Here is a 22,783-nt window from a genome sequence, read left to right as displayed (position 1 = left end):
AGGTGTAATTGTATCTATTTTTCCCTTACATCTTCATGAAAGATGATAAAACATTTGTGAAAACAACAATGCCCCAAATTCAGTATGGTACAGGGTTTTAATTCGTGTGCACACCTTTGCGACAGTTTGATTTCATTTTATAGTTTTGAGCCGAATTATTTTCTACAAAAAGTAGCTTTCCTTATTGTATCCGCTAACTAATGTTCCTCCATTGGAGTTTCTGTAAGCCAGGGTGTAAATTGCATATTTGTTCCCATAGCAATCGACTCACATTTCAAGAATTGATTCAAGTATTTCACTTATTTTGGCAGATGTGTGGGGAAGAGAAATTTGTATAAAACAAACTAAACATTGGAAATGTCCTATATGAGTTATAATTCCCATGAGAATTTCAAGCGTTTTTTTGAATGATAACCACTATGTTATTGCATCATTATAAAATGTAATCTTGTTTAAAATACTGTCAGTGTTAATGTTAATGTCTTTCTTGAATGTAGGATATTAACTAATTTGTTTACATATGTTGGTTAATATTCAAATTAGGCACCTTGCGATCTCCATTACAGTCACCTTTCCAACTGATCTAAGAGAGCTGGCACTATTTCAAGTCCTGACACAAAAACTGAGAAAAGTCACAGTTTGAGAAAAACTGAGAAGTCACACTTAACTCCTCCACTTAAGCAAAGCTCACTCTCAAGCACAAACCAGTTGGAATTATTTTTTTGGCTATCGCAGGTGATTTGTGTAGCAGATTAACACCTTCAACTGTGAGCTGTGGAGTGTACAAAATGTATTAAAGATGAAGCAGAGATCTACATCTATTCTATTCAGCCGATATGGATGTGTTTTCAGTCAAAATATCTGCAAAATGTTACTTTAAATCTTTTCATCTATAACAAAAAAACTTGAAATGTCAAAGTTGGTGGACTATTATGAGGATGTTAAAGAGTTACTTCTAATAATAACCCCAGGGAGAATCACTTCTGATCTCTTCTCTTCTGAAAGATCTCTGTACAATGGTAGAGAAAAGTAGAGTAATTGAGGGTGTAACAGGGGAGATCTGTGCTGACTATAGCGCGCATGCTTGATCTTGGTGGTGGGGTGGTGGGGGGGGGGGGATGCAGAGGCCAGCTGGAGGTGTGGTGGCTGGCACTCTGTGAGTGGCTGGGAAGTGGAGGGGTGTGGAATTGAGAGTGAATAAGAGTCACTGTTCTGTATTCTTCTCTCTTGCGTAGGAAGTGTGTTGAAAGGAATGTGCCCGGAGGACTGCTTCTGACAGCATGCAGCAGAGCTTTGTATGCTGAGGCAGAGCAACCCGAGAGAATTCAAGAGGTCTGTGATACCCCAAAGGGAAGGGTCTTGGAGGGAGAAGGGGTACAGGAAGCAAGTTTACCTGGAGTCTGTTTGGTACTGCGCAAACAAGCAACAGGTGCACAGTTAAAACTAGTTAGCAGGAATTGTCCCACAGTGAGGTAGAAAGGGAATTAAAACAACTCTTTTTCGGGGCTTCCACGGCATTAGGGGAAGCACCGAGCCTAGGTTTATTTCTGCACCTTTATTTTGTAGTTTTGTTAACAGTGTTTATTTTACTTTTTCTTTCGCCTTCATTATTTTCAGCACCTGCATGTGCTTGAAACCAACTATTGTTGGTAACCACCCTGGGACTGCCTGTAATTAAATACCATTGTCAGTATAGCACTAAAGCTCATGTGCTTTAGTGAATCACCCACACCATCTCACAGAGGGTTATACATTATTTAATTTAATATTTTGGTTTATGTGCTGCAGAACTGTAGCCCACTAACATGGAGATGAAGACATGCATGCCTCATGGCCTTACTTTAATAATTGCAGACTACCAGCAAATGTTGGGAATTCAAATATTATGGCAAGGTGTGAATGGGAGAGAATGAATCTGAGCTGGAATTCTACCTCCCAACCTGGAAGGGTGCTAAGTAAGGTTGGTGGTATGCCTTCACAGGGATCGGCGGAACCAGAAGTCGGCGATCTTGGGGAAAGGGCATAGCTGTAAGACTGCTGAACGGCTCTATTGTGAGCAGCTGGGTTGCGTGCGGCGATTGGATAGACTGTGGCACTGCACTGACCACAGTTTAGCAGTACAAAGGGGATGCAGCTACGTGGGTACGAACCCTTACGCTTACATGCTGAAGCGCTGCTTGTTGTTTTTGTTTTGGTATTTTTGCAGACAACTACCATGGGAGTTGAAGCTATGGTGCCAGCATAACCACCTGGATCATCTGCACTACCATTGTACTTCAACTGGATACAGTATCATGGTGCACAGGCAATTGCACCTTGGACTTTTATTTATTGTTTATTGTTTTTGGGACATCAAGCCCACTGTTTAAAATCCCTAATACCATTGATGGTAGAGGAGATCATTTATTTTTTATTAAACAGACATCTTGTAAATACACTCTCTGTTGTGGACACTGATTCATTCCTGCACCACTCACATTCTGACACAAGGTGATAATGCATTCCTTCTTCTATTCCATACCTGTAAGTTAGAGATGCCCACGGCTGTGATCATTCCGAACATAACCATGAACATTCCTCCAATGACCGGAATAGGAATGGTGATGAATATAGCACCAAATTTTCCAAACAGTCCCAAGAAAATCATTAAAAGACCAGCATACTGAAGTACCAACCTGCTGCCAACCTAGAAATAAAACATAAAATATTATTTGTTGAATAATTTAAGTGTTTATGAAGAGGGATATTTGATAATCTTGTGTACTATATAAACAATATGTACTGTGAACGGCACGACATGGTTGATTTGACATAACTGTTATGGCTCATTTGAAAGACATTTAGTACCGTTGATGTCTTTCAACATTTCTCATTAATCAAATGTGTGTTGCTTAATGCACACCTGGTTATGTGCCAATTCCCTTTCTCTAAGGGTATTGGTCCTAGGGGAAAAGATTTTGAAACAAATACAATAAAACCTGTTTTTAATGGTAACCTGAATCAAATGGTCACCTCTTATCAACAAATAGCCAGGATACTTCTATCAAGATTTTTTCTTTGTCTATGTGCAGATGTGTTTATCAAACAGCGTGTCTGAGGTTTAAGAAATAATACCATTAAGATGTTAAAAAAAATAATAATTAGGGGATAAACAACATACAGTAATCCGTCGTATATACGCCCTAACCGTTCATCCACCATGATCAAGCTCTTCAGCAACGTCACCCATGTGTACAGTGCTAATGCAAAATGGCTACAGGAAAGCGAAAACGAAATTGTGCTTACAATTGAATTTTTTTTTTTTTGGTAGCCTATGCATTTTGCTACTGTGTAAATTAACTGACACTAATGTAAGTGTATACAGCCATGTGGATGTAGAAGCCCTGCGCATGAAGAGGGGTTTTGTGTTAATGTATATTATAAATAGTGTGTATTTATTGTAATTAATTAATTAAGTACCTGACGCTCCTGGGAGTGCCTGCCTGCTGTGTGTGATTATCAGGTGTGGAATCTAATCAGCAGGTCAGTGTGTTCCAGCGGGATGTCAGATATAAAAAGGTTCAATTTATTCACCTCAGGGCTGCTGCAAAACCAAAGCCAACTGGGCTAAAGAAGCTGAAATTCGCAGAAGTGTGTATGTAAGACCATTATTTAGTACACATATTGATTTGGAACAGTCAGAATGCAGAAAATCTATGGGCCTCATGCACTAAACAGTGGTAAATTACGTGAAATACTGTGTGGTAAGAGAAACCCATTCTGCGCGCAAAAAGGAAGACATGACCGCTCTATTCACCAATATAATAATATGCACTAATAAGGCGTGCTAAATGATTCATTTGCCAGTCATCATAGCACGCAAAATGCTGCACGCGTTACATACCCTTTATTTTAGTATATGGGCACTCCAAAGTACAGGTAGTCCAGCTCTCACTTTGTCACAATGACAGCGACCAAGATGGCAGCAGCTGCATCTTCAGTGGGTCTCCATAGGATGAGGGGAGGTGGCCCGGTGTTACGCAGATTTCTGTATCCCCATAGAATTCTGTACCCCCTTAGATTTGACACCTGCGTAGATCGTGAACGCTTGATGTTTCTGAACACTATTTACATGTAATAAAATTAAAATGTGTTTTAAAAGAAAAATACAGTCTTATAAGGTTACTTTTATCAAGGGTTTTGTGTATTGAGCAACACAGGAGGCTGAGCGTACTGTAGAAAATCAGTGGTGTTTAATGTGCTGTTTTATTTTGCTACAGAATTAGTTTGGTCTTGTTTTCAATATTTGTTGCAAACTGCAGCAGAATAACTGCATCTGCAAAGGGATGGAATCATGCGGGGATACAGAATTCTGCGTAACACCGGGAATGTCTTGCTTTGAGATGGTCAAAGCGGATAAACAGAAAATAATTAACTGAAAACAAAATATTTGTTTGTTCACGTTTATCCCCCTGTGGTTTACTTTGAAGGTAAAATCTTCCAGCTGCTTATCCAGAGATTTCGACGTGCCGCACAGGCTAGTCACAATTTGTGCAGTACTCACTGTTGTCTTTTCCATGAGAAAAATGCTAATTCAATGTAATTCATGTGTTAAAAGCACAACTGTCTCTTGGCCGTTTCTCTATACGCATTTATCATGTTTCCCACACAGCACAACTTGTGGTCTGCTCTATTTGTATTGTGATTTAGACAGACACAGCCTGGTTTCAATAAGCGGTAAACATAACACGCGCTGAGACACTTAGGAAAGTTAGCACCTTTACGGAAATATGTTTTTTATATCAAGTCCCTCTCTTGCGATATTAGGGGAGAGAATTTGAATACATTTCCATGGATTACCGTTATTAATTGTATGTAAATGACTCGCACGCAGTATCTTTTTCCACGTGATTCATTTTGCGTGCAGGTGTATAAAGCACGCAGTAACGGGCTTACTGCGTGGTAAACTGGTTACCGGTGTTTAGTGCATGAGGCCCTATGTGTTCTAAATAAATGTAAATTAACTATGCATTTTCTATGTAGGGGCTGGTTATTTTTCAGTCGTACCTACGTAGGGGCTGGTCATTTTACAGTCATGCAGTGTAATTACAAGAGTAGCCAATCACCTTCGGGATAACATCTTTTTAATTTGAAATGAAATATGCTTTAAAACAATCAAGAATAAGGAAAATTGCAAATCGAGAGATTTTCTTCTATGGTGCAAATATAGATTTGCTGAGCGCTACCGACTTTTTGAGACAGAAAATGTTGACCGTGTCACGGTTCAGTTTGTATAACAATGTACACAGTGTTTTTTATTTTTTTTTATTTACCATAGCTAATATTAGATTCAGTGTCAGATCTTTTAACACTTGTTTAAAATTACTTATTAGTTATAGTGGGTTTACCACTGAATTAAAACAATTTCTAAGGATCTGATGCTCATCCCGGGGGAATGGGTCTATCCATCTTTTACTAGACTTTAATTGGCTAATTTATTACACATACTATTTTCTTTAAATTCATTGGTTCTCATTTAATTTTCAGAGATCTGATTGGCCAAATTGGTATGTGTAATAATTAAAATTACAACACGTACTAAAGTCAAATTAGAATGTGTACTAAATAATGCGTTTTTGACCCAGATGGCCATCTGTGTGTGAGTGTGTGCGTGCGTGCGTGCGTGCGTGCGTGCGTGCGTGCGTGTGAGAGAGAGAGAGAACCAGGGTTGGATACCGAAGAGTGAGTAAGCAAGTTGAAACCGCCGACAGCCAGGTGAGTAGCCAGAGTTTGTTTATTATTGAACAGAGAAGATTAGTTCAGAGATTTGTTTTACCATCTGTCTGTGTACTGCTTCCTGAAAGCAATCCTTGTGACAGTCCCATACTTGTATATCAATGCGATAACACTTTTTTGAAATATGTAAATACATTGTTTAGCCTTTAGAAACCAAACACAGGAAATAAAATGCTTTATTTCATTCTATTCATTTTATGCAAATAAAAAAAAACATGTTTAGATTTGTTTGTTCAACCTTTGTTGGTGATCTTAGTAAGATAGGTCAAGCAAAGTAAAATAATTGTTAGTAGCTGTATTCAATTACAATGATTTCTTTATAGATAAGGACGTGCAGGCATCGTTGTCAATGTAAAAAAAAATAAGATAAACATAAGATAAGCCAATATGTACATCTGAGAACTGTTTGTTTTTCTAATGCTCAGGCACTGTAAAAAAGCAGGCACAATTGTGTAGTCCCTTTTGGTGACGGTACACTATTGACTGTCACCCTACAGTACAGTTGAATTTGAGAGTTCTGTTCAGCCCTCTTACTGGGTGCAGCTTGTGAGTGCATACAGTCACAATACAGGGAGCTTGCAGGTACAATTTGTCTCCATCACATATGCTCACTTACTGTACAGACAATCATATTAGTCCTTTTGTCATTGAAGGAACACACAAACAGAGAGGAACAAATATTGCTGTGGCAGCAATGGAATTCAAAACTTGAAGCACTTTAACTTGCCTACAGTTTGATTTCTTGTAGTTACCATTTCTCTGGATGACAAAATATGAGAAGTGGCCAGTTATAAGAAGCATAATCAAAGGATGTTTTTGCTACTGTCCTGATACTTAGATGTAGTAGTCGTCTTACTGGCAATTATGCTTAGATAAACCAAGTCAAAGCCGACAGTAATTAGAGCTCACTGGAGAGAGAAAGGATGTGTATACACACTCTTAACATGTAACCTTGAGCAAGACACTACGGGCCCGATTCACGCTTCTGCACAAACATCCAAATGGCTTTTAATCATCTCTCATAAATAATGAATTTGCGTTAATACCACCCTTTTTACCTTGATAGTGGGGCTCTTATTATCTCCTTTAAATAAATGGCCAAGCATAGTATCTCCAGTACAGCTAGCTGTAGGCACATTGGGAACATATGGCTTGTGTTTAAAAAGGCTTTGCTTTTTCTAAAAATGGCTCAACAAGGGAGCACATTTTTCTAATATGGATTTGTTACATAAGTTACTTATAACAGTTTTTTCTTTATTTGCACTTCTGTGACTTTCAAGCAATAGTAATGTGAAATATATTATTACATACTGCATATGATTTGCTGTGACTAATCCTTTTTTAGTGTGATTAAAAATGTTTATTATTATTTTTTTCCTTCCGTGTTGAGGCAAGGAGAAAATGTACATCTGAGCATTCAAACAATCCCTGATTTAGTTAAAATAATAACAATGTCACACTACTATTAATGTTTTTTTAGTCATACTACCTGTATATTAAAACAGGGAGTGAGTGAAAGGCAAAACTGTCCTGACGGAGCACTAACCACTGGACCACACTGAGGCAGTGTGGTCCAGTGGTTAAAGAAAAGGGCTTGTAACCAGAAGGTCCCAAATCCCACCTTTACCACTGACTCATTCAAATCCCACCTTTACCACTGACTCATTGTGTGACCCTGAGCAAGTCACTTAACCTCCTTGTGCTCCGTCTTCCGGGTGAGACGTAATTGTAAGTGACTCTGCAGCTGATGCATAGTTCACACACCCTAGTCTCTGTAAGTCGCCTTGGATAAAGGTGTCTGCTAAATAAACAAATAATAACTAATGTGAACCATCTTGAAAACTGTACCACATGATTACTTTGTGGTCTATATATTCAAATGAAATATCATTATATGAATTTGCATATGTTTTATAAATTAAACTGCTTCCGGACAAAGACAATACTACCTAGATGGGGCACTAAAAAATTCATATTATGATAATGATATTTTAATATATAGACTGTAGTAATCAGGTGGTGTACCGTATATGCTCGAAATAGCGCCCAGTCTTGTCCTTATTCATATTTGCACCTAATTTTACTAGGAAAAGGCTAATACATGCCCATGCTCTTCAAATTTGTGATAACAATATAAAATGTATTTTGCCATGACAAATCGAGCAACCTTGCCTTCTACGGTATGTAAAAAAAGTCCATGTTTCAGCTTTCGCGTTTCATCATGAAAAGAATGTTTGATGGTAAGCCCCGCTTTATATATTTTGTGATGCTAGCATACTGTATATACAAACGTAAGCAAACTGTTAGTTATTTCATGACACAGTGTTACAAAAATTGTTTACTATTTTCTTTTATTACCCCACCTGCCCTTCATTTGCCGCTCACAGACAAGCTTCCGGCAGTGACTTTCATTTTACCATTACGACAGTTTCATTTTAAACATGCCATGTAATACCTAATTTATTTAAAATACATACAAGCTCGAAAGGATGTGAAAAGTTTTTTTGGGGGGGAGGGGGGGGGGGGGGGGGGATCTATTTAAATAATCAATTTATCTGAATGAGAGGAAGGAGCATGTCACCTCTATTGTCTTTAGTCGGGTAGTTTTCCTGCAACTTAAGGTTAAGATTTACTAAAACGTTTTTTGTCCAGTAACCATTGTTGAAATGTTACGAGATGCAGCCTTATGATAAGCATTCATTTCAAAGGGACGTGTTTATGTTATACTACAATACATGACATACAACACACTCTATATACCATAAGGAGGGTATAAAGAAGTCAATTTTGTCTTGGCTTTCAAGCACTCCCATTAAAACATGTGTGCTGCTGCAGCTGAATTGCGTTTAGTTAAAGAGATTATTAATAACTAGACATTTTTTTTAAATAGGCTATGTAATTCAAACACACATATTTATACATTGGATGTGTAATATGGGAATGTAATAGGATTATAGGCTGTGTGGTCCAGTGGTTAAAGAAAAGGGCTTGGAACCAGGATGTCCCTGGTTCAAATCCCGGCTCACTCACTGACTTATTGTGTGACCCTGAGCAAGTCACTTAACCTCCTTGTGCTCCGTCTTTCAGGTGAGATGTAATTGTAAGTGACTCTGCAGCTGATGCATAGTTCACATACCCTAGTCTCTGTAAGTCACTTTGGATAAAGGCATCTGCTAAATAAACAGATAATAATAATAACCCTGTGTTACATGTCATGAGTCCTACTACACACAACTCTTCCTGTTATACAGTTTACATTATTTTTATTGTGGTGCTTACAGGGTTACCCACTAGTACATCTGTATGGATTGATGAATTATATAATTAACACCGGAATTCCTCAAATGCATTCACAAAGCGCTACAGTGAGCACTCAGATATCCGTTACATAGATACACGTCAGTCGCGTTTTACTGCCCTTGTATTAAGAATGAAATCAATCACCATTATATATATATATATATATATATATATATATATATATATAACAAATGAATGCACTTACCCGTCACATGCAATTTCCGACTCTGTCACCAGTTTTCTGATACAAAGCCCATCTCTTCAGTGTTACAATTTGTTTGAATAAACGTCACAGCCTGCTTTTTTTTTTTTTTTTTGACCTGACGAAAATGCAGCCAAAACAAAGCGAGCGAGACAGGCTAGGGTAATGTAACAGTTAATCATTAAACAGTTCTAGCTACTGTGATGTATGTATTTATTTATTTATTTATTTATTTATTTATTTATTTATCTGTGATCTTTTGTTGATTTTGTGCATTTTCATTTGCAAGTGAACTGTGACATTAGGGTCTTATCAAGCATATATTCTGCAATTTTGAATACTGACTTGGGATACTGTTTTAATTCTGGAAACTTTTTTTTTTTTTTTCTTAATCTTCTGGTTTTGCTAAATTGCATTGCCTTTTACGGTTTACGCAGTTCTGTGCATGGATAACATTTAAATTGTATTTTGCTGTTAGGTCTTTAATGGGAAATTTTATATACCGCTACAATACGTACCGGATTTAAAAGAATGTACTGTGTTACAGTTAAAGTGTTGTCTCTTTAGTTTTGGCAAGTGATATTTTCATTATATCGTTCTGATTTAAAATACTACTTCTGTTGAAAATATAGTACCGTATCAGCAAAACCAATACAGTACATCTAAATGGAAGCCTACTTATTTCGAATCATAGTCCTTTCAGATATGTATTTTTGATATTGTATCTTTTTCGTGTTCCCTGAAAAACAGACAAGGGTTGGTAAAGGCCTAAATAAAATAATCAGATATGCATCACACGTGTTTAACCGTCACTGAAGTCAAAATTTTATAGGGTTGGATATGTGAGCGCTGACTGTATTAAGAAAACAATTTAATAGCACTAATTCAAGCGCACAGGCGGACCACTATGGGCTAAATCATTAGCTGAAGAAGGATATTAGCACAGATATTAGGTCAGAAATGGTACTAATGCCATTAAAAACAGTTTGTGAATTGGGCCCTACATGTGTTTCATTCCCTGCCTGGTGTAGATTAAGGTACAAACAGGACTCGGGTACAATATGCAGTTACATCTCAGCAAGTTATCATGGGTAGAGTATAAATAAGAGTATAAATACCTTTGTGATTCCGAGTGCGGCGATATTTTGGCTGTAAGATGTTGTTCCATTCCCACTACCCCAGATGGCTGCCAAAATACAACCTATTGCTTCCATTGCAATGCCTCGGTTAACGGCGTGCATAGGTGGTGGCGGGGCCCCAGAAAGCCGTGCACAGGCATAATAATCACCAATGGATTCCATGGTTGATGCCAGAACTCCAGCCATCATCCCAAGTACAGAAGCCAGACTCACTGTTGGAAGGCCCCATTGACCTTTAAAGATAAACACAGTTCTTGGACACTTTTGTACATAACTCCCACAGGGTCACTCCTCAAGCTTTGGTTTTCAGAAACCAGTTACAACTGGATTACCACTCAGTAAAATGCAGCAGATTGAAGAATGTGGGTATAAGTTTCAGGCCTGGCAATCAAAACACAAATTCGCAAATTTGTTATTATTATTAATTTTTTTTATGAATTTCAGTCAAATCTTTTTTGACTATTCAAATTTTTAGGTTAAGCGCTGCAGCTGCGCTCAACCAGTAAATCCTAGCACCGGCACTGGGTTAACCTTAGAACCAGCAACTTAAGTGGAATGTAAAACAGAAGGCTGTGTGGTCCAGTGGTTAAAGAAAAGGGCTTGTAACCAGGAGGTCCCTGGTTCAAATCCCACCTCAGCCACTGACTCATTGTGTGACCCTGAGCAAGTTACTTAACCTCCTTGTGCTCCATCTTTTCGGGTGAGATGTAATTGTAAGTGACTCTGCAGCTGATGCATAGTTCACACACCCTAGTCTCTGTAAGTCGCCTTGGATAAAGGTGTCTGCTAAATAAACAAATAATAATAATATCTGTGCAAAGGGTGTTCTGCTTGCCACATCAAACCAAACATGCAGGCCTAACTTGTAACTGTTTAGACATGTTTTCTTTTTTTTCAATTTTAAAAGTTGATACTGGTTTGATTAGATAAAGTTGAGAGAACAACCTGATTCCCCTCACCTGGATATGGAACATGGAACCATGGAGCACTTTCAACAGCATTGAGATTGATATCTGTCCTTGCAGTGTGACCGTAATCTTTTGCGTTCCGCGGCAGTACATCAAAGAATGTAAGAAGAAAGCAGATTAGCCAAGACCCACACATTCCCAATAGCACCTGTATGCATCAAAAACGACATTGAGATGATTAAATACAGCAGCAAAACAGTATACAGTATTGATACAAGCATTGCAAGTAGTAATACTGTCTATATGAAAGACTTGTACCACAAAAGTGATCTGGCCATCAGGTTACTGAGGGGTAACGTGAGTTTATTATCCCCTGCTGGGGATGCACATCTAGGTAACCAGGTCTCACATGTGTTGGCAGCATTATGTTACACTATCAAACCCATAAACACAAACATATAAGTTTTTTATGTACTCATGAGCTGTATTGTGGCTTGTATAGTCTGGGTTGGACCTCTGCTGATTTGAATACCATATGTTTTGGTTTGTTGACAGGTTGATCTGTGTCAATCATTAGCAAAGCACACATATGTTGGGTTGGTACTGAACATGTGACAATGTCAAGAGGTTGAATTTAGGGACTCTGTAATTACCTGCTGTGTCATGTGGCCCATGGGGAAAGTGTAGTGAACTAGGCCTTCACTGTTGTGTGTTGTTGATGTCTTGTGACTTGCCTTAATAAAAATCCTGACAAACCATTCAGATCTGCTGGGGTTACTGAGACTATGAAGAGGGGAAGCCATATTTCACCTAATTCTAAATTAACCCAGTGTAGGCACCACAGGTGTAAAAATCATTAGAATATCCCTAAATGTGTATTTTGTTACACTAGTTTGACCCAGGCAAGTTTGTTTATTTAACTTACCAGTGTAATGGCCTCGTAAAGAAATGTTAAATTCTCTGTTCTGATCCAAATCACCTCGTCAGTGAGTTCAAAATGAGTCCCCGCCCATTTAAGCGGGGGAGGGGGATGTGTTTGTGTACGTCTTACTCTGATTCTGATTCGATGTGTTGTTTTGTCAATCATGGCAGAGAGCCTTTATTATTTGACAAAACACTGTTTCTTTATGTAAAATAAAAAATAAATAAATAAAAAACCTAGTGTTTTGCTAAAACCACCCAAAAATAGACAACCCACCTACCACCATTCTCTCCCACAAAACAACATTTTTGGCAGCACTGCTCTCTGCCAGTTCACCACCTCTCATGCATGGCATGCCTACATCAAAAGCTTACTCGGCGGGGACAAATTTGCATGTTAGCTTCAGATCCATGTGTTTTGTCTCAGATTTATTTGTTAGATTCCCAGATTAGTCAACTAAGATTTAAAGACTGAAGCATGTTTTGTTCCAGATTTAATTGTCATATCGACTTTAAATGTTGAATTTGTGATATGCATTTTCAATATTTATAAATTATATCTGAAAGTGCACATTTCAAAACTTTTAAGTATGTTTTGGTTAACATGTATGTATTAAGCTAAATCAGAAAAAAAAAAAAAAAGATTTTTGGGGGGTTAAATCTAGGAAGAATGACGTGATTGAAGTTACATCTGGAAAGAAACCCCACCTGGTACAATATTTGTGTTTTTTTTTTTACACTTGGCATCCTATATTGATGTGTTAATTCAATTAATATAAATATAATTGTTAAACATTGTGCACTTTTTAGGGTTCGTACAGGTCATGGAAAGTCAGGGAAAATTAAAATCTGTTTTCCAGACCTGGAAAGTCAGGAAAATTTCATGAATTCTAGTTGTGGTCATGGAATATCAGGGAAAAGCATGTAAGAGTTTATTGCAGAAGTTGCGTAGCCCCGTGTGCAAATGCCTTTTTTTCTCCCCAATGTTCAGGTTATACATTTTCCCGGCGCATTTATTATCGAGTATTCCGGTTTTCTGCTGTAGTGTTGATATGGTTACCTGTTAGCACGTGTTTACGTGTTTCACGTCAGTTGTGTTTGTCATTCCTAGCCATTGACAAATTAAGTAGGCTATCACAGATTGGATTTATTTAGCAGAAATTATGCCTGGAAATGCATATTTAATGAAGTGTGGCTTGCTGACGAGAAATACAAATCATGGTTGGCCCAAATAGATGACAGGAATGCAAAATGTGTTTTGTGTGGGGCAAAACTCGATTTGTCTAATATGGGCGAGGGAGCTTTACTTAGCCACGCTAAGAGCACAAGCATCAAACTTGTTTGGAAAGGCGAAGTAAAGAAATAACTCAAAACATGGACATAACACAATTTCTCTCCACACCTGGTACTGTAACTTTGAAAAAATCAAGAAGTGACAGAGCTCAAGGCCTCGGGTTGTCGACAAATAAGACGTTGGAAGAAGAGATTCTCTGGTCGCATTGGTCCTACAAGTCAGCAGAGTCTACATGTAAGTCTACATTATTTGTATCATTTTTCATTTTGTTGAACCAAATTACAGTTTTTATTAAAATCCAGATCACTGAGGGGCTCCCGAGTGTCGCATCCAGTAAAGGCGCATCCAGTAAAGGCGCTCCGCACGGAGTGCAGGATGTACCCTATAGCCTGGAGATTGCAGGTGTGAAAAATGACGGCTTGGCAGGAGCACGTTTCGGAGGACGCGTGTTCCAGCCGCCGTTTCCCGAGTCGGCAGGGGGGTTGCGAGCGGTGAGCCGAGGATACCGATAATAATTGGGCATGCTAAATTGGGGAGAAAACCGGGGTAAAAAATTGGCAACGACTAAATTTAAAAAAAAAAAATCCAGATCACTGTACATAGTGAAAGGGAGTGACATTGCTCGAGTGTGAGCTCCGATAAAGTTTTTTTTTAAATGTAACTTTATTTGAATTGTCAGTAGCCTGCAGTGCTGGCTTAAAAAATGCCTATGGGGCAAAATTCATTCATTTGTACAGCTAACGTTTTCAAAGACAAATTGTGTATTGTTCTGTGGGATTAGAGTAAAACACACCTTAAATTGCATTAGCAGAAATGGCGCTCATATTTGTGGATTGCTGTGCAAGTTCAGAGAAAGTGTCTGTGCAGACTAGCAGGATTTTATTATACAAAAAATGTTTAACTAACGTCTGTAGTCTTTTTTCATTTATTTTTCTGATTATTAAATAATTAGAATTTAATAGGTAATTTACATATTAATGATGGATGACGATGGTTATTTAAGAAAATAACAATGACACGGGTGACACTAGTGAAGAACGGGGAAAACAAAAGTCCAGAAACGAAAACTCAATCTGCAACGTAGACTACTTTATTTTATTTTTTAACAAAAGTAATTGGTACTGCAGTCAACGTTGGCAATTCAAAAGCGATTTGTATGTCTGTCTTAAGTGTAGTGTAATAAGTGCCTTTCTAGTGTTACAAATAGTGTTCCATTCTGGTGCAATGACAATAAAATTACGTTACACATAATTTTTTTCATTGATAATACTTTTTTTTTTTTTTTTTTTAATACTTTTTAATCTTCAGTGTGGGGGTGGGGGTGCAATTAATACTTTGGAGCGACCTGGATTAAAAAAAAAAAAAAAAAAAAGTGATGGCCTTAAGGTACAATATTATTAATATTAACATCTGCAGTGCAGGCCATGCGTTTGAAAGCAGTAATAGAAATTGAATTAAAGTAAAAAAATGTTAATCTGCTTGATATATTTTATGACCTGCTTGCATATGGCAACATGTTTTTAAATATGGCTTAATTTTTTTTACTACTAGTTTAATCCAGAAAGGTTTTGATTTTAACTATAATCACAAAATCTGACTTTCTTTTGACAGTAACTTTATGCAATTAATAAACTACTGTGTTTATTTTTTAATTTCTACATATATTTTTTTCTTTTTTTAGGGGAACTCTTTCAAAGAATGTTTCCAGACAGTGAAATAGCTAGCAAATTCCAATGTGGAGAAAAAAAATCAGCATACTTGACAGTTTTTGGTATTGCGTCATACTTCAAGTCACGGCTATCTGAGAGAATAAGCAGTCAGGACAGGATGTCTTTTACTTTTTGATGAAAGAACATGAAAACACAAACTAAACAAATGGACATTCACATAAGAATCTGGGATAATGATATTGTAGTTACACGCTACCTCACTTCAGAATCTATGGAGCATGCTACAGCAGAGGACATGGTAGAGGTTTTCCACAAATCAACAGGAAATCTTTACTTCAGCTTTCAATGGATGGGCCCAATGTTAATTGGAAGTTCCACAACCTGATTCAAATGGAACTTGAACGTGATGTGAATTCAGTACTACTTAATTTAGGAAGTTATGGATTGCACATTTTACATGGGGCATTCAAGAAAGGAGCAGATTCTACAGGTTGGAAGGTAGACCAGTTTTTAAGTAGTGCTTATTGGTTACTGAAAGACTCCCCTGCTCGTCGTAAAGATTATGCTAAAGCCACAGAGGCAAACAAGCCACTCATGTCACTGAAGTTCTGTAAAACAAGATGGGTGGAAAATGTGCCAGTGACAGAGAGGATTATTAAAATAAGGCCAGACTTAAAGAACTATGTAGATGCAGTGGAGTCTGGAAACATCCCAAACCTTGCTATAAAGTCATACAGTACTGTCAAGGAAGGGTGTCCATTGATGCCTGCCAAACTTGCATTTCACCATCTCGTTTGCAAAAGAAGTGACCCCCTTTTCTGACTGTATACCAGACAGAGAAACCAATGGTTCAATTTATTGTAGGTGATCTCTTTAATATGATTAAATCAATCATGCAGAGGTTCATTAAGGGAGATGTGATTGCTGAAGCCCACTCTGTCCAAATTGATGAGCATTGATGTTGCTGACAAAAAACTCCACTGCCATCCACACAAAAGAGATGTTGGGTTTACAGCAGAGAAGATAATGAAGGATCTGGTAGCAAATAAGAAAATCAGTGAAAAGAGAGTACTTGAATTTAGGATGGAGAGTAAAGAGTGCTTGCTGTCAGTTGTGCTCCACATGAATTGGCCAAGGAAAAAAGAAAAAGACATTCAACATTTGTATGACAGGACTTCAGTTTCCAGTATTGTCATGAAGTGCATTTTGTTAGAATTGACATGTTCTTGACAATCAGTATACATTCTTTGGGGTTTATTTGAAAAAAATAAATAAACCAGTTTTGTTTTTTCAAAAAGTAGTTTTTTTCTTTACAGTAACATTTCACTAGTGTCAAAACAAGGTTGTATATTATGGATTGTTCCTGAATTCTGATTTTGTCTTGTGGTCATAATTCTACTGACATCTAAAATATGATTTCAGTTCCCTGCAGTTTTTTAAATCTTTTTACTTGATCTAATAATTAGAATACACTAAACAGCAGCATAATGATTGTACAGTTGTGTTTCATGTGTTCCTTTTGTTCTGTGTTCACTGATTTAGTATCTGGGTAGTCAAATCCGGTCACTCAGTCCTGTGAAGGTCATGGGAAGTATGTCCCTTGATGAGTAAAAAGGTCATGGAAATTTAAAAAAATGATCATGGAACGCCAGGGTAAAGTCACGGAATTCTACATTCCCTAAAGTGTGCGAACCCTGACTTGTAATATAACACATGTAATTCATTCACTTATAATTTATCTTATAAAAGGTTAGTTCAATTGAACCCTACATTCAGGAAAAAAATAAATAAAATGAAACAAAAACAACTTACTGAAAACAACTTGAATATGGGGTATTTTATAATTTTCCATTTCTTCTCTGTGTAGACAATTAGAGGGATGTTCACTTTACTCAAGTATTGAGAGAAGAGAAAAATCAGGCCCACAGTCCTTTATATGCAAGAAAAGTATTGACCAGTTAGTATCACTCATCAGGAATTAACATTTTAAAAAAAATCTAAATAGTAAAGAAACCCTCGCTGAATTAAAAAAAAGAAATCCGTACAGTATTCACAGTATACACATCTTGGGACAAAGCCTTTTTGTCCACATTAAAATGTGCTGTCATAAACATCCAAAAACAGTTCTTAGTTTATACAGTTCTTAGTAATGTCCAATCAGTATAGTACTTGTGTTTATTCAGCATCACATGACACACAAAAGGACACAAAAACTTGCATCTGCCAGTGATGTGAAGAAAATTATCTAATTGAAGCAGGACATCCACTTTAGGCGACAAGAACAATGTGAAATGTACATAAAGATTTGGTCTGTTTTATTTGCACGAAGTGCGTTTGTCTGGTCTTTGTGAGTGGGCCAGGTGGGTCACATGGGATTAATTTCCTGAATAAAAAGCTGTCCAGGGAGGTGCAAGGAAGGATGGGGATAATTTTGAGTGTAGATGGGACTGGTGTAGATTATAAGAGCGCTCCATCGTTATTTCAAGATTCAATAATTTAGTTAATTTTGTTAAACTGAACATGATACAATAACAAGAAAGCATCGCCCCCCCCCCACACCCACACACATTATGTCCTGTCACAAATTGACCTGTCACTCACCCCTTTTTGGATTCGATTGATTCACACCCCTCCCCCACTCCCAATTTCCCAATAGTTAACCACAGGGGTTCTTTCATCTCCTGCAAATGGCCAAGCAATGGATACTCAAATGAAGTCGGTTTGAGGCCAAATGTTTCATTCATAATCATAAAATAAATACAATTTATTGCAAATTCTATGTTGTGTGGGTTTGCCTGAACGACTGAAACCACATTGTTATCACAACCATACTCAAAGAAACAATACAGAGTGGACATTTTACTACAGTTCCACATTAAAGCCTACGAGGTACTATACATGGAGATAAAAGAAGGCCTGGACTGGTAATCACTTGTATTTTGGCTTTTTTATGTGAAATATAAATGGTATATTTGACTCATCGTTGACTCACAAAGCTGCAATGCCCCAGTGTGCTCCTGACTTCTTCCCAGCTTCAACAAAAAGTGAGAGTCCAATGAGGGTTATGGTGGGAGCAATCGTGAGGGGTCCAATACACCTCAGGACAAATCCAACAAGACCTGTGAATCCAAGTACCAACTGAAGCAAAGACGCTACCAGAATGGCACCTTGAATCTGTAAATATACAAAAGTGGAGCAGGATTACCTTCTTTATTTAGTGCTTATTATGGAAGCAAGCACATACTATTGTTATACTATTTTAGTATTGTTTGGGGTTTCTGTAAAAATATTCCAGTTTAATGTATATACTTTATCTTAAAATGTCTAGAAATATAGTTGTTTATATATATATATATATATATATATATATATATATATATATATATATATATATATATATTGGAACAGAGCAAGAGCTCTGCTTGTAAATAGTTTGGGTGATGTTTGTGATTTGGTGGTGGTTGGCAGGGACGGGGTTAATTCCTCCCCCTGCCAAAAACATGTGAGACTGTGGCTGTTCCCAAATATTGTAATTGGTATTAATTGGGAACAGCCACAGACTATAAAAGAGAGCTTCCAGCTCCATTTAAGAGGGAGATCACCAGGGAGCTGGTTGAAGAAGAAACTGGCTGTGTAATAAAAATAAAAATAAAAAGTAAAGTAAAGTAAAGTAAAGTAAAGTAAAGTAAAGTAAAGTGTTTGTTGACAGGTAAACGGCTTGGCCATCCTGTGTGTTAGTCAGGGACCTGTTAAAGTGAAGGTAGTCTCTACGTCTGAGCTAGGCTTTTGTTTGGTTTGTTTGTTTTATGTTGTGAAACTAAAGTGCGCAGTAACGCTTAAAATCAAAGTTCTGTCTCTGGGTCTGTGTTTTAAGGGGCAAACGAACCAAAGACAGAGAGGCAACGTTACAATATATATATATATATATATATATATATATATATATATGTGTGTGTGTTATAATGTCCTATTTCACCTGCTATCCTTCTAAACTGATGTACCAAAATAAATCAATGTTATTTGCACTCTTGTGGTCACACCAAGCTGAGAAAATGTACATACATGAATACAGTCTTGTTAGCTACATTAATCTGTTCTGTGCCTCTGAAGTTGAGTTTTTAGCGATATGCATCAGGAAACATCAATGACATTATAAGCATAAGTGTTATAAATGTATATATCATTCTTGCAATATAATATGTTAGAAGTATGAAAGCTATGTGTTATATATATAAATATATTGTATATTTTACTATTTAGATTAAAACTCATACTTCTCTCATGCGGGATTTCCAAATTTCATCTCTGTTAAATTCAGTGTTATTCGTTGTGTTAACGAGCATTTCCTTAATATCTGGACATCTCCATTCAGGCAATGCAAGTATGGCCAGTGTGGGAGTGATAAAGCTGAATGTGCCTCCTTGGAGAATAGGTAACCTGGAAAACAAATCCAAGCACTTCATCTTCTTCAAGTAATAAGAACCTTGTTGCAATTCCTGTATTCAGCCACAAGGTACCAGTATGTCCAACTAGACATACAGACAAACAAACAATTAAATAAGGGCTACCATGGTGCAACTATACCATAATGTACAGTTTTGTGCAATTCTAGTGTTCTTTACTACACTTTGCTATGACTTAGCATGGTCAAATTGTATAAGGGATCAGCCTTAATACATGGATTTTGAGCCCATTAACAATAGATCCTTATTTATTCAGAATAAATGGGGAAGTACAGTATAAAACAGCAGATGCCCTCCCATATTGGATGCTATTAGTAGTTTTACCTTATTATGTACTCTATTCCTTGAAGAGGGGAGACTGCTGGGACAAGATCAGTAAAGCAGCTATAGTAAGTGCCATGCTTTAAACATTAGAGATTAGAAAAAATACTCAAACCTCTATTTGCTCTACCTGGTTCCAAAAGTTGTCTGCAACAATGTGCACAAACCCGAAACCAAAAATATGGTGCTGATGAGCTGACTCTTGACAGAGTTGTTATCACCAAAGCACATTGGTTCTGCTAGGATCAGTGGTATAGCGATGATTCCTCCAAAGGCCAGGATGTAGTGCTATGTGATTAGTAAAAAAACAACTTGATTCAACAACACCTCATTTATCCATGTTGCAAATCTGAAAAATCAATAAATCACACTACAATACCTGAAAACCAAACAATATGCAAAGGTACCATGGTGGCCTGTCATTTATAGCATAGAGGAGATCCAGTTCTGGCTTGTTCTTATGTCTTTCATTCAGACTCACTGTGATGGTGTTACTCTGTTGTTGGTGGCTGGATTCTGTGCACTGGGAACAGAATGTTTTTATTAATTTCAGATTAAGTTCAGATGTTTATTTTAATTAGCAGCGAATTAAGAATAGATTGCTTTCCATTTGGACTCTAGCCCCAGATCTCTCCTACACACACTGATGTTACCTAATGACTGTTCAATGCTAAGGATGAAGCAGAGTTTAAACTTCAGACAGCAGAAACAAATATGTAGGCTAAACAAGAGGGCTCTGAATAAACTATACAGTCAGGAAAATATTTGAGGTCTGTGAATACATTTTTAAATAGCAATTGTACAAAAACATACAAGACATACAGGTGATATCTGACTCCTGTGTAATATTGCAGATTATATTGCAGATTGCAGATGGAACTAATGGCAGCTAAAGTTTGATATTGGAACAAGATGAGTTTTACAGACTGGTTTATGGTGCACATGGAAATGTGGTGTTAGTAAGTCTGTCCCCAATGTTTTTCAATGTTACAATAGTGCCCTCCTGTGGCTCAACAATATAGAATATAAGAAATACATAAGAAGAACCAAGTTTACAAACAAGAGGAGGCCATTCAGCCCATCTTGCTCGTTGGTTGTTAGTAGCTTATTGAGCCCAGAATCTCATCTAGCAGCTTCTTGAAGGATCCCATGGTGTCAGCTTCAACAACATTTTGTTGGCCTTTTTTATGCTTACCCACATTGTCTAGATAGACATTGTGAAAGTCTGATAATGTACTTTCAAGAACTGAAAATCCTAAGAAAGAATACCCTTTTTATTTAGACTGGAAACTTGCCAGGATACACCCATGATTATAACATTGTCCTAGTGTATGCTCAATACAAGCAGAGAGTAAAAGAAAACCTCACAGAATGGAAAACAAAAATATTGCAGGCCCTAAGTTAAAGAAACCAACAACCGTTTGTAACAGTTTTATGAATTTCAAACTTTGTCTACAGTCTTTTAAAAAATGCAGAATAAAAGCATTGAAAAAAGCATAAAAGCAATGAAAAATGTGTTTAGAAAGTTAATGTTTCCCGAGAGAACACATCAAAGACTGCTATACATACTATATCTATAAATCTACTTATTTATTTCAAGTTACTCTCAACAAACAAATTAAGCTCTTAATGTTTGACTATCTCAATAAAGTTTGCTTGTCATAAACTAAAATAATGTAAATTCTTGAAGGATTTAATGGCAGCAATTTCCCTAAAATTAACGCAGACTAAGACTAAGATATATTTGACCGTTCCTATAAAGTACAATAACAGTTATTAAAATTAAATAAACAAATAAATAAAACTAAATAAAGTGATAACTAGAAAGCAAGAGACATTTAAGTCGTTAATTAAATAATTAATTATTGTTCAAAGCAGCATGATTCAGCACATTTTGACCAAAAAGTGCCTTTAATTTTCCCAATTTACAGCCAAGCAAATGTTTAAACTTGCCTCAAAAGCAGGATTTACTGCTCCGTCTTTGTTCTTCATTTCATCCACTTCACTTTTGGCTAAATGCATGTTTCAGATGTTGCTGGAGATTTGTACCCAATAAATTGTGATTATATGCTCACTAGCTGTGCATAAAGAGTGCAGGTCCTAAGTCTTATGCTGTAATACCATCCAACCACAACATGGTCCAGCAGTTACTCAACTGCCCTTTGGAATTAAAATAATGTTGCCAGGGAAACAAAAGCTACTTATTTCAACTACAAACTTTTTAACCATGAAACAACTGTAGAATCACATTTTGTTTTTTCCTTGTCACTATGTGGCTTAAACAGGCTGAGGGTTTCAGCAGGAAAGAGTTAAGAGAAATCAAAGCCCTGGTAACCTTGATAAATGAGTATTAGTTATATAATAAAGCAAAAAGGCTGAATCACCATGAATAAGGACAGGGGCAGATATCTTATATAGCCGTATAGAATTGTTTTCATTATATCAAAACCATGATCATATATATATATATATATATATATATATATATATATATATATATATATATATATATATATATATATATATATATAATGAATTTAGGCTATTAAGGTTTCAGCTTTACAAAAGCTCCCTTAGTTTGAAAACTCAATGTTGGCAGGTATGATATATATATATATATATATATATATATATATATATATATATATATATATATATATATATATATATATATATATATATATATATAGTAAGACAGCAGGGAGGGGGGTAAATCCTCCCTGCAGAAAAACATGTGCGTGAGCACATTTGTTTGTTAATTGTTTAATTCATTGTTTAATTATTTGATTG

At 36.8% G+C, this 22,783-nt stretch overlaps 1 protein-coding gene across 1 annotated transcript in view; it reads right to left on the bottom strand.

Moving 5' to 3' along the window:
• si:dkey-106n21.1 (solute carrier family 23 member 1) overlaps positions 1 to 22,133 on the bottom strand; it is a 40,210-nt gene extending 18,077 nt beyond the window's left edge. Inside the window, exons 1-9 of the mRNA XM_034032486.3 lie at positions 21,947 to 22,133; positions 20,373 to 20,516; positions 20,124 to 20,281; positions 19,484 to 19,646; positions 18,202 to 18,383; positions 17,022 to 17,139; positions 11,376 to 11,532; positions 10,396 to 10,649; positions 2,522 to 2,686 (exon numbers count right to left, since the gene is read on the bottom strand). Coding sequence (XP_033888377.3) covers positions 2,522 to 2,686; positions 10,396 to 10,649; positions 11,376 to 11,532; positions 17,022 to 17,139; positions 18,202 to 18,383; positions 19,484 to 19,646; positions 20,124 to 20,281; positions 20,373 to 20,516; positions 21,947 to 22,015 — 1,410 coding nt within the window. The 5' untranslated portion in view covers positions 22,016 to 22,133. The remainder of the gene's footprint in view (positions 1 to 2,521; positions 2,687 to 10,395; positions 10,650 to 11,375; positions 11,533 to 17,021; positions 17,140 to 18,201; positions 18,384 to 19,483; positions 19,647 to 20,123; positions 20,282 to 20,372; positions 20,517 to 21,946) is intronic.
• Between the last annotated feature and the right edge of the window lie 650 nt (positions 22,134 to 22,783).

This window comes from Acipenser ruthenus, chromosome 14 (genome assembly GCF_902713425.1).
Source record: "Acipenser ruthenus chromosome 14, fAciRut3.2 maternal haplotype, whole genome shotgun sequence".
NCBI classification, from domain to species: domain Eukaryota; kingdom Metazoa; phylum Chordata; class Actinopteri; order Acipenseriformes; family Acipenseridae; genus Acipenser; species Acipenser ruthenus.
This window is presented reverse-complemented; position numbering and strand designations above follow the sequence as displayed.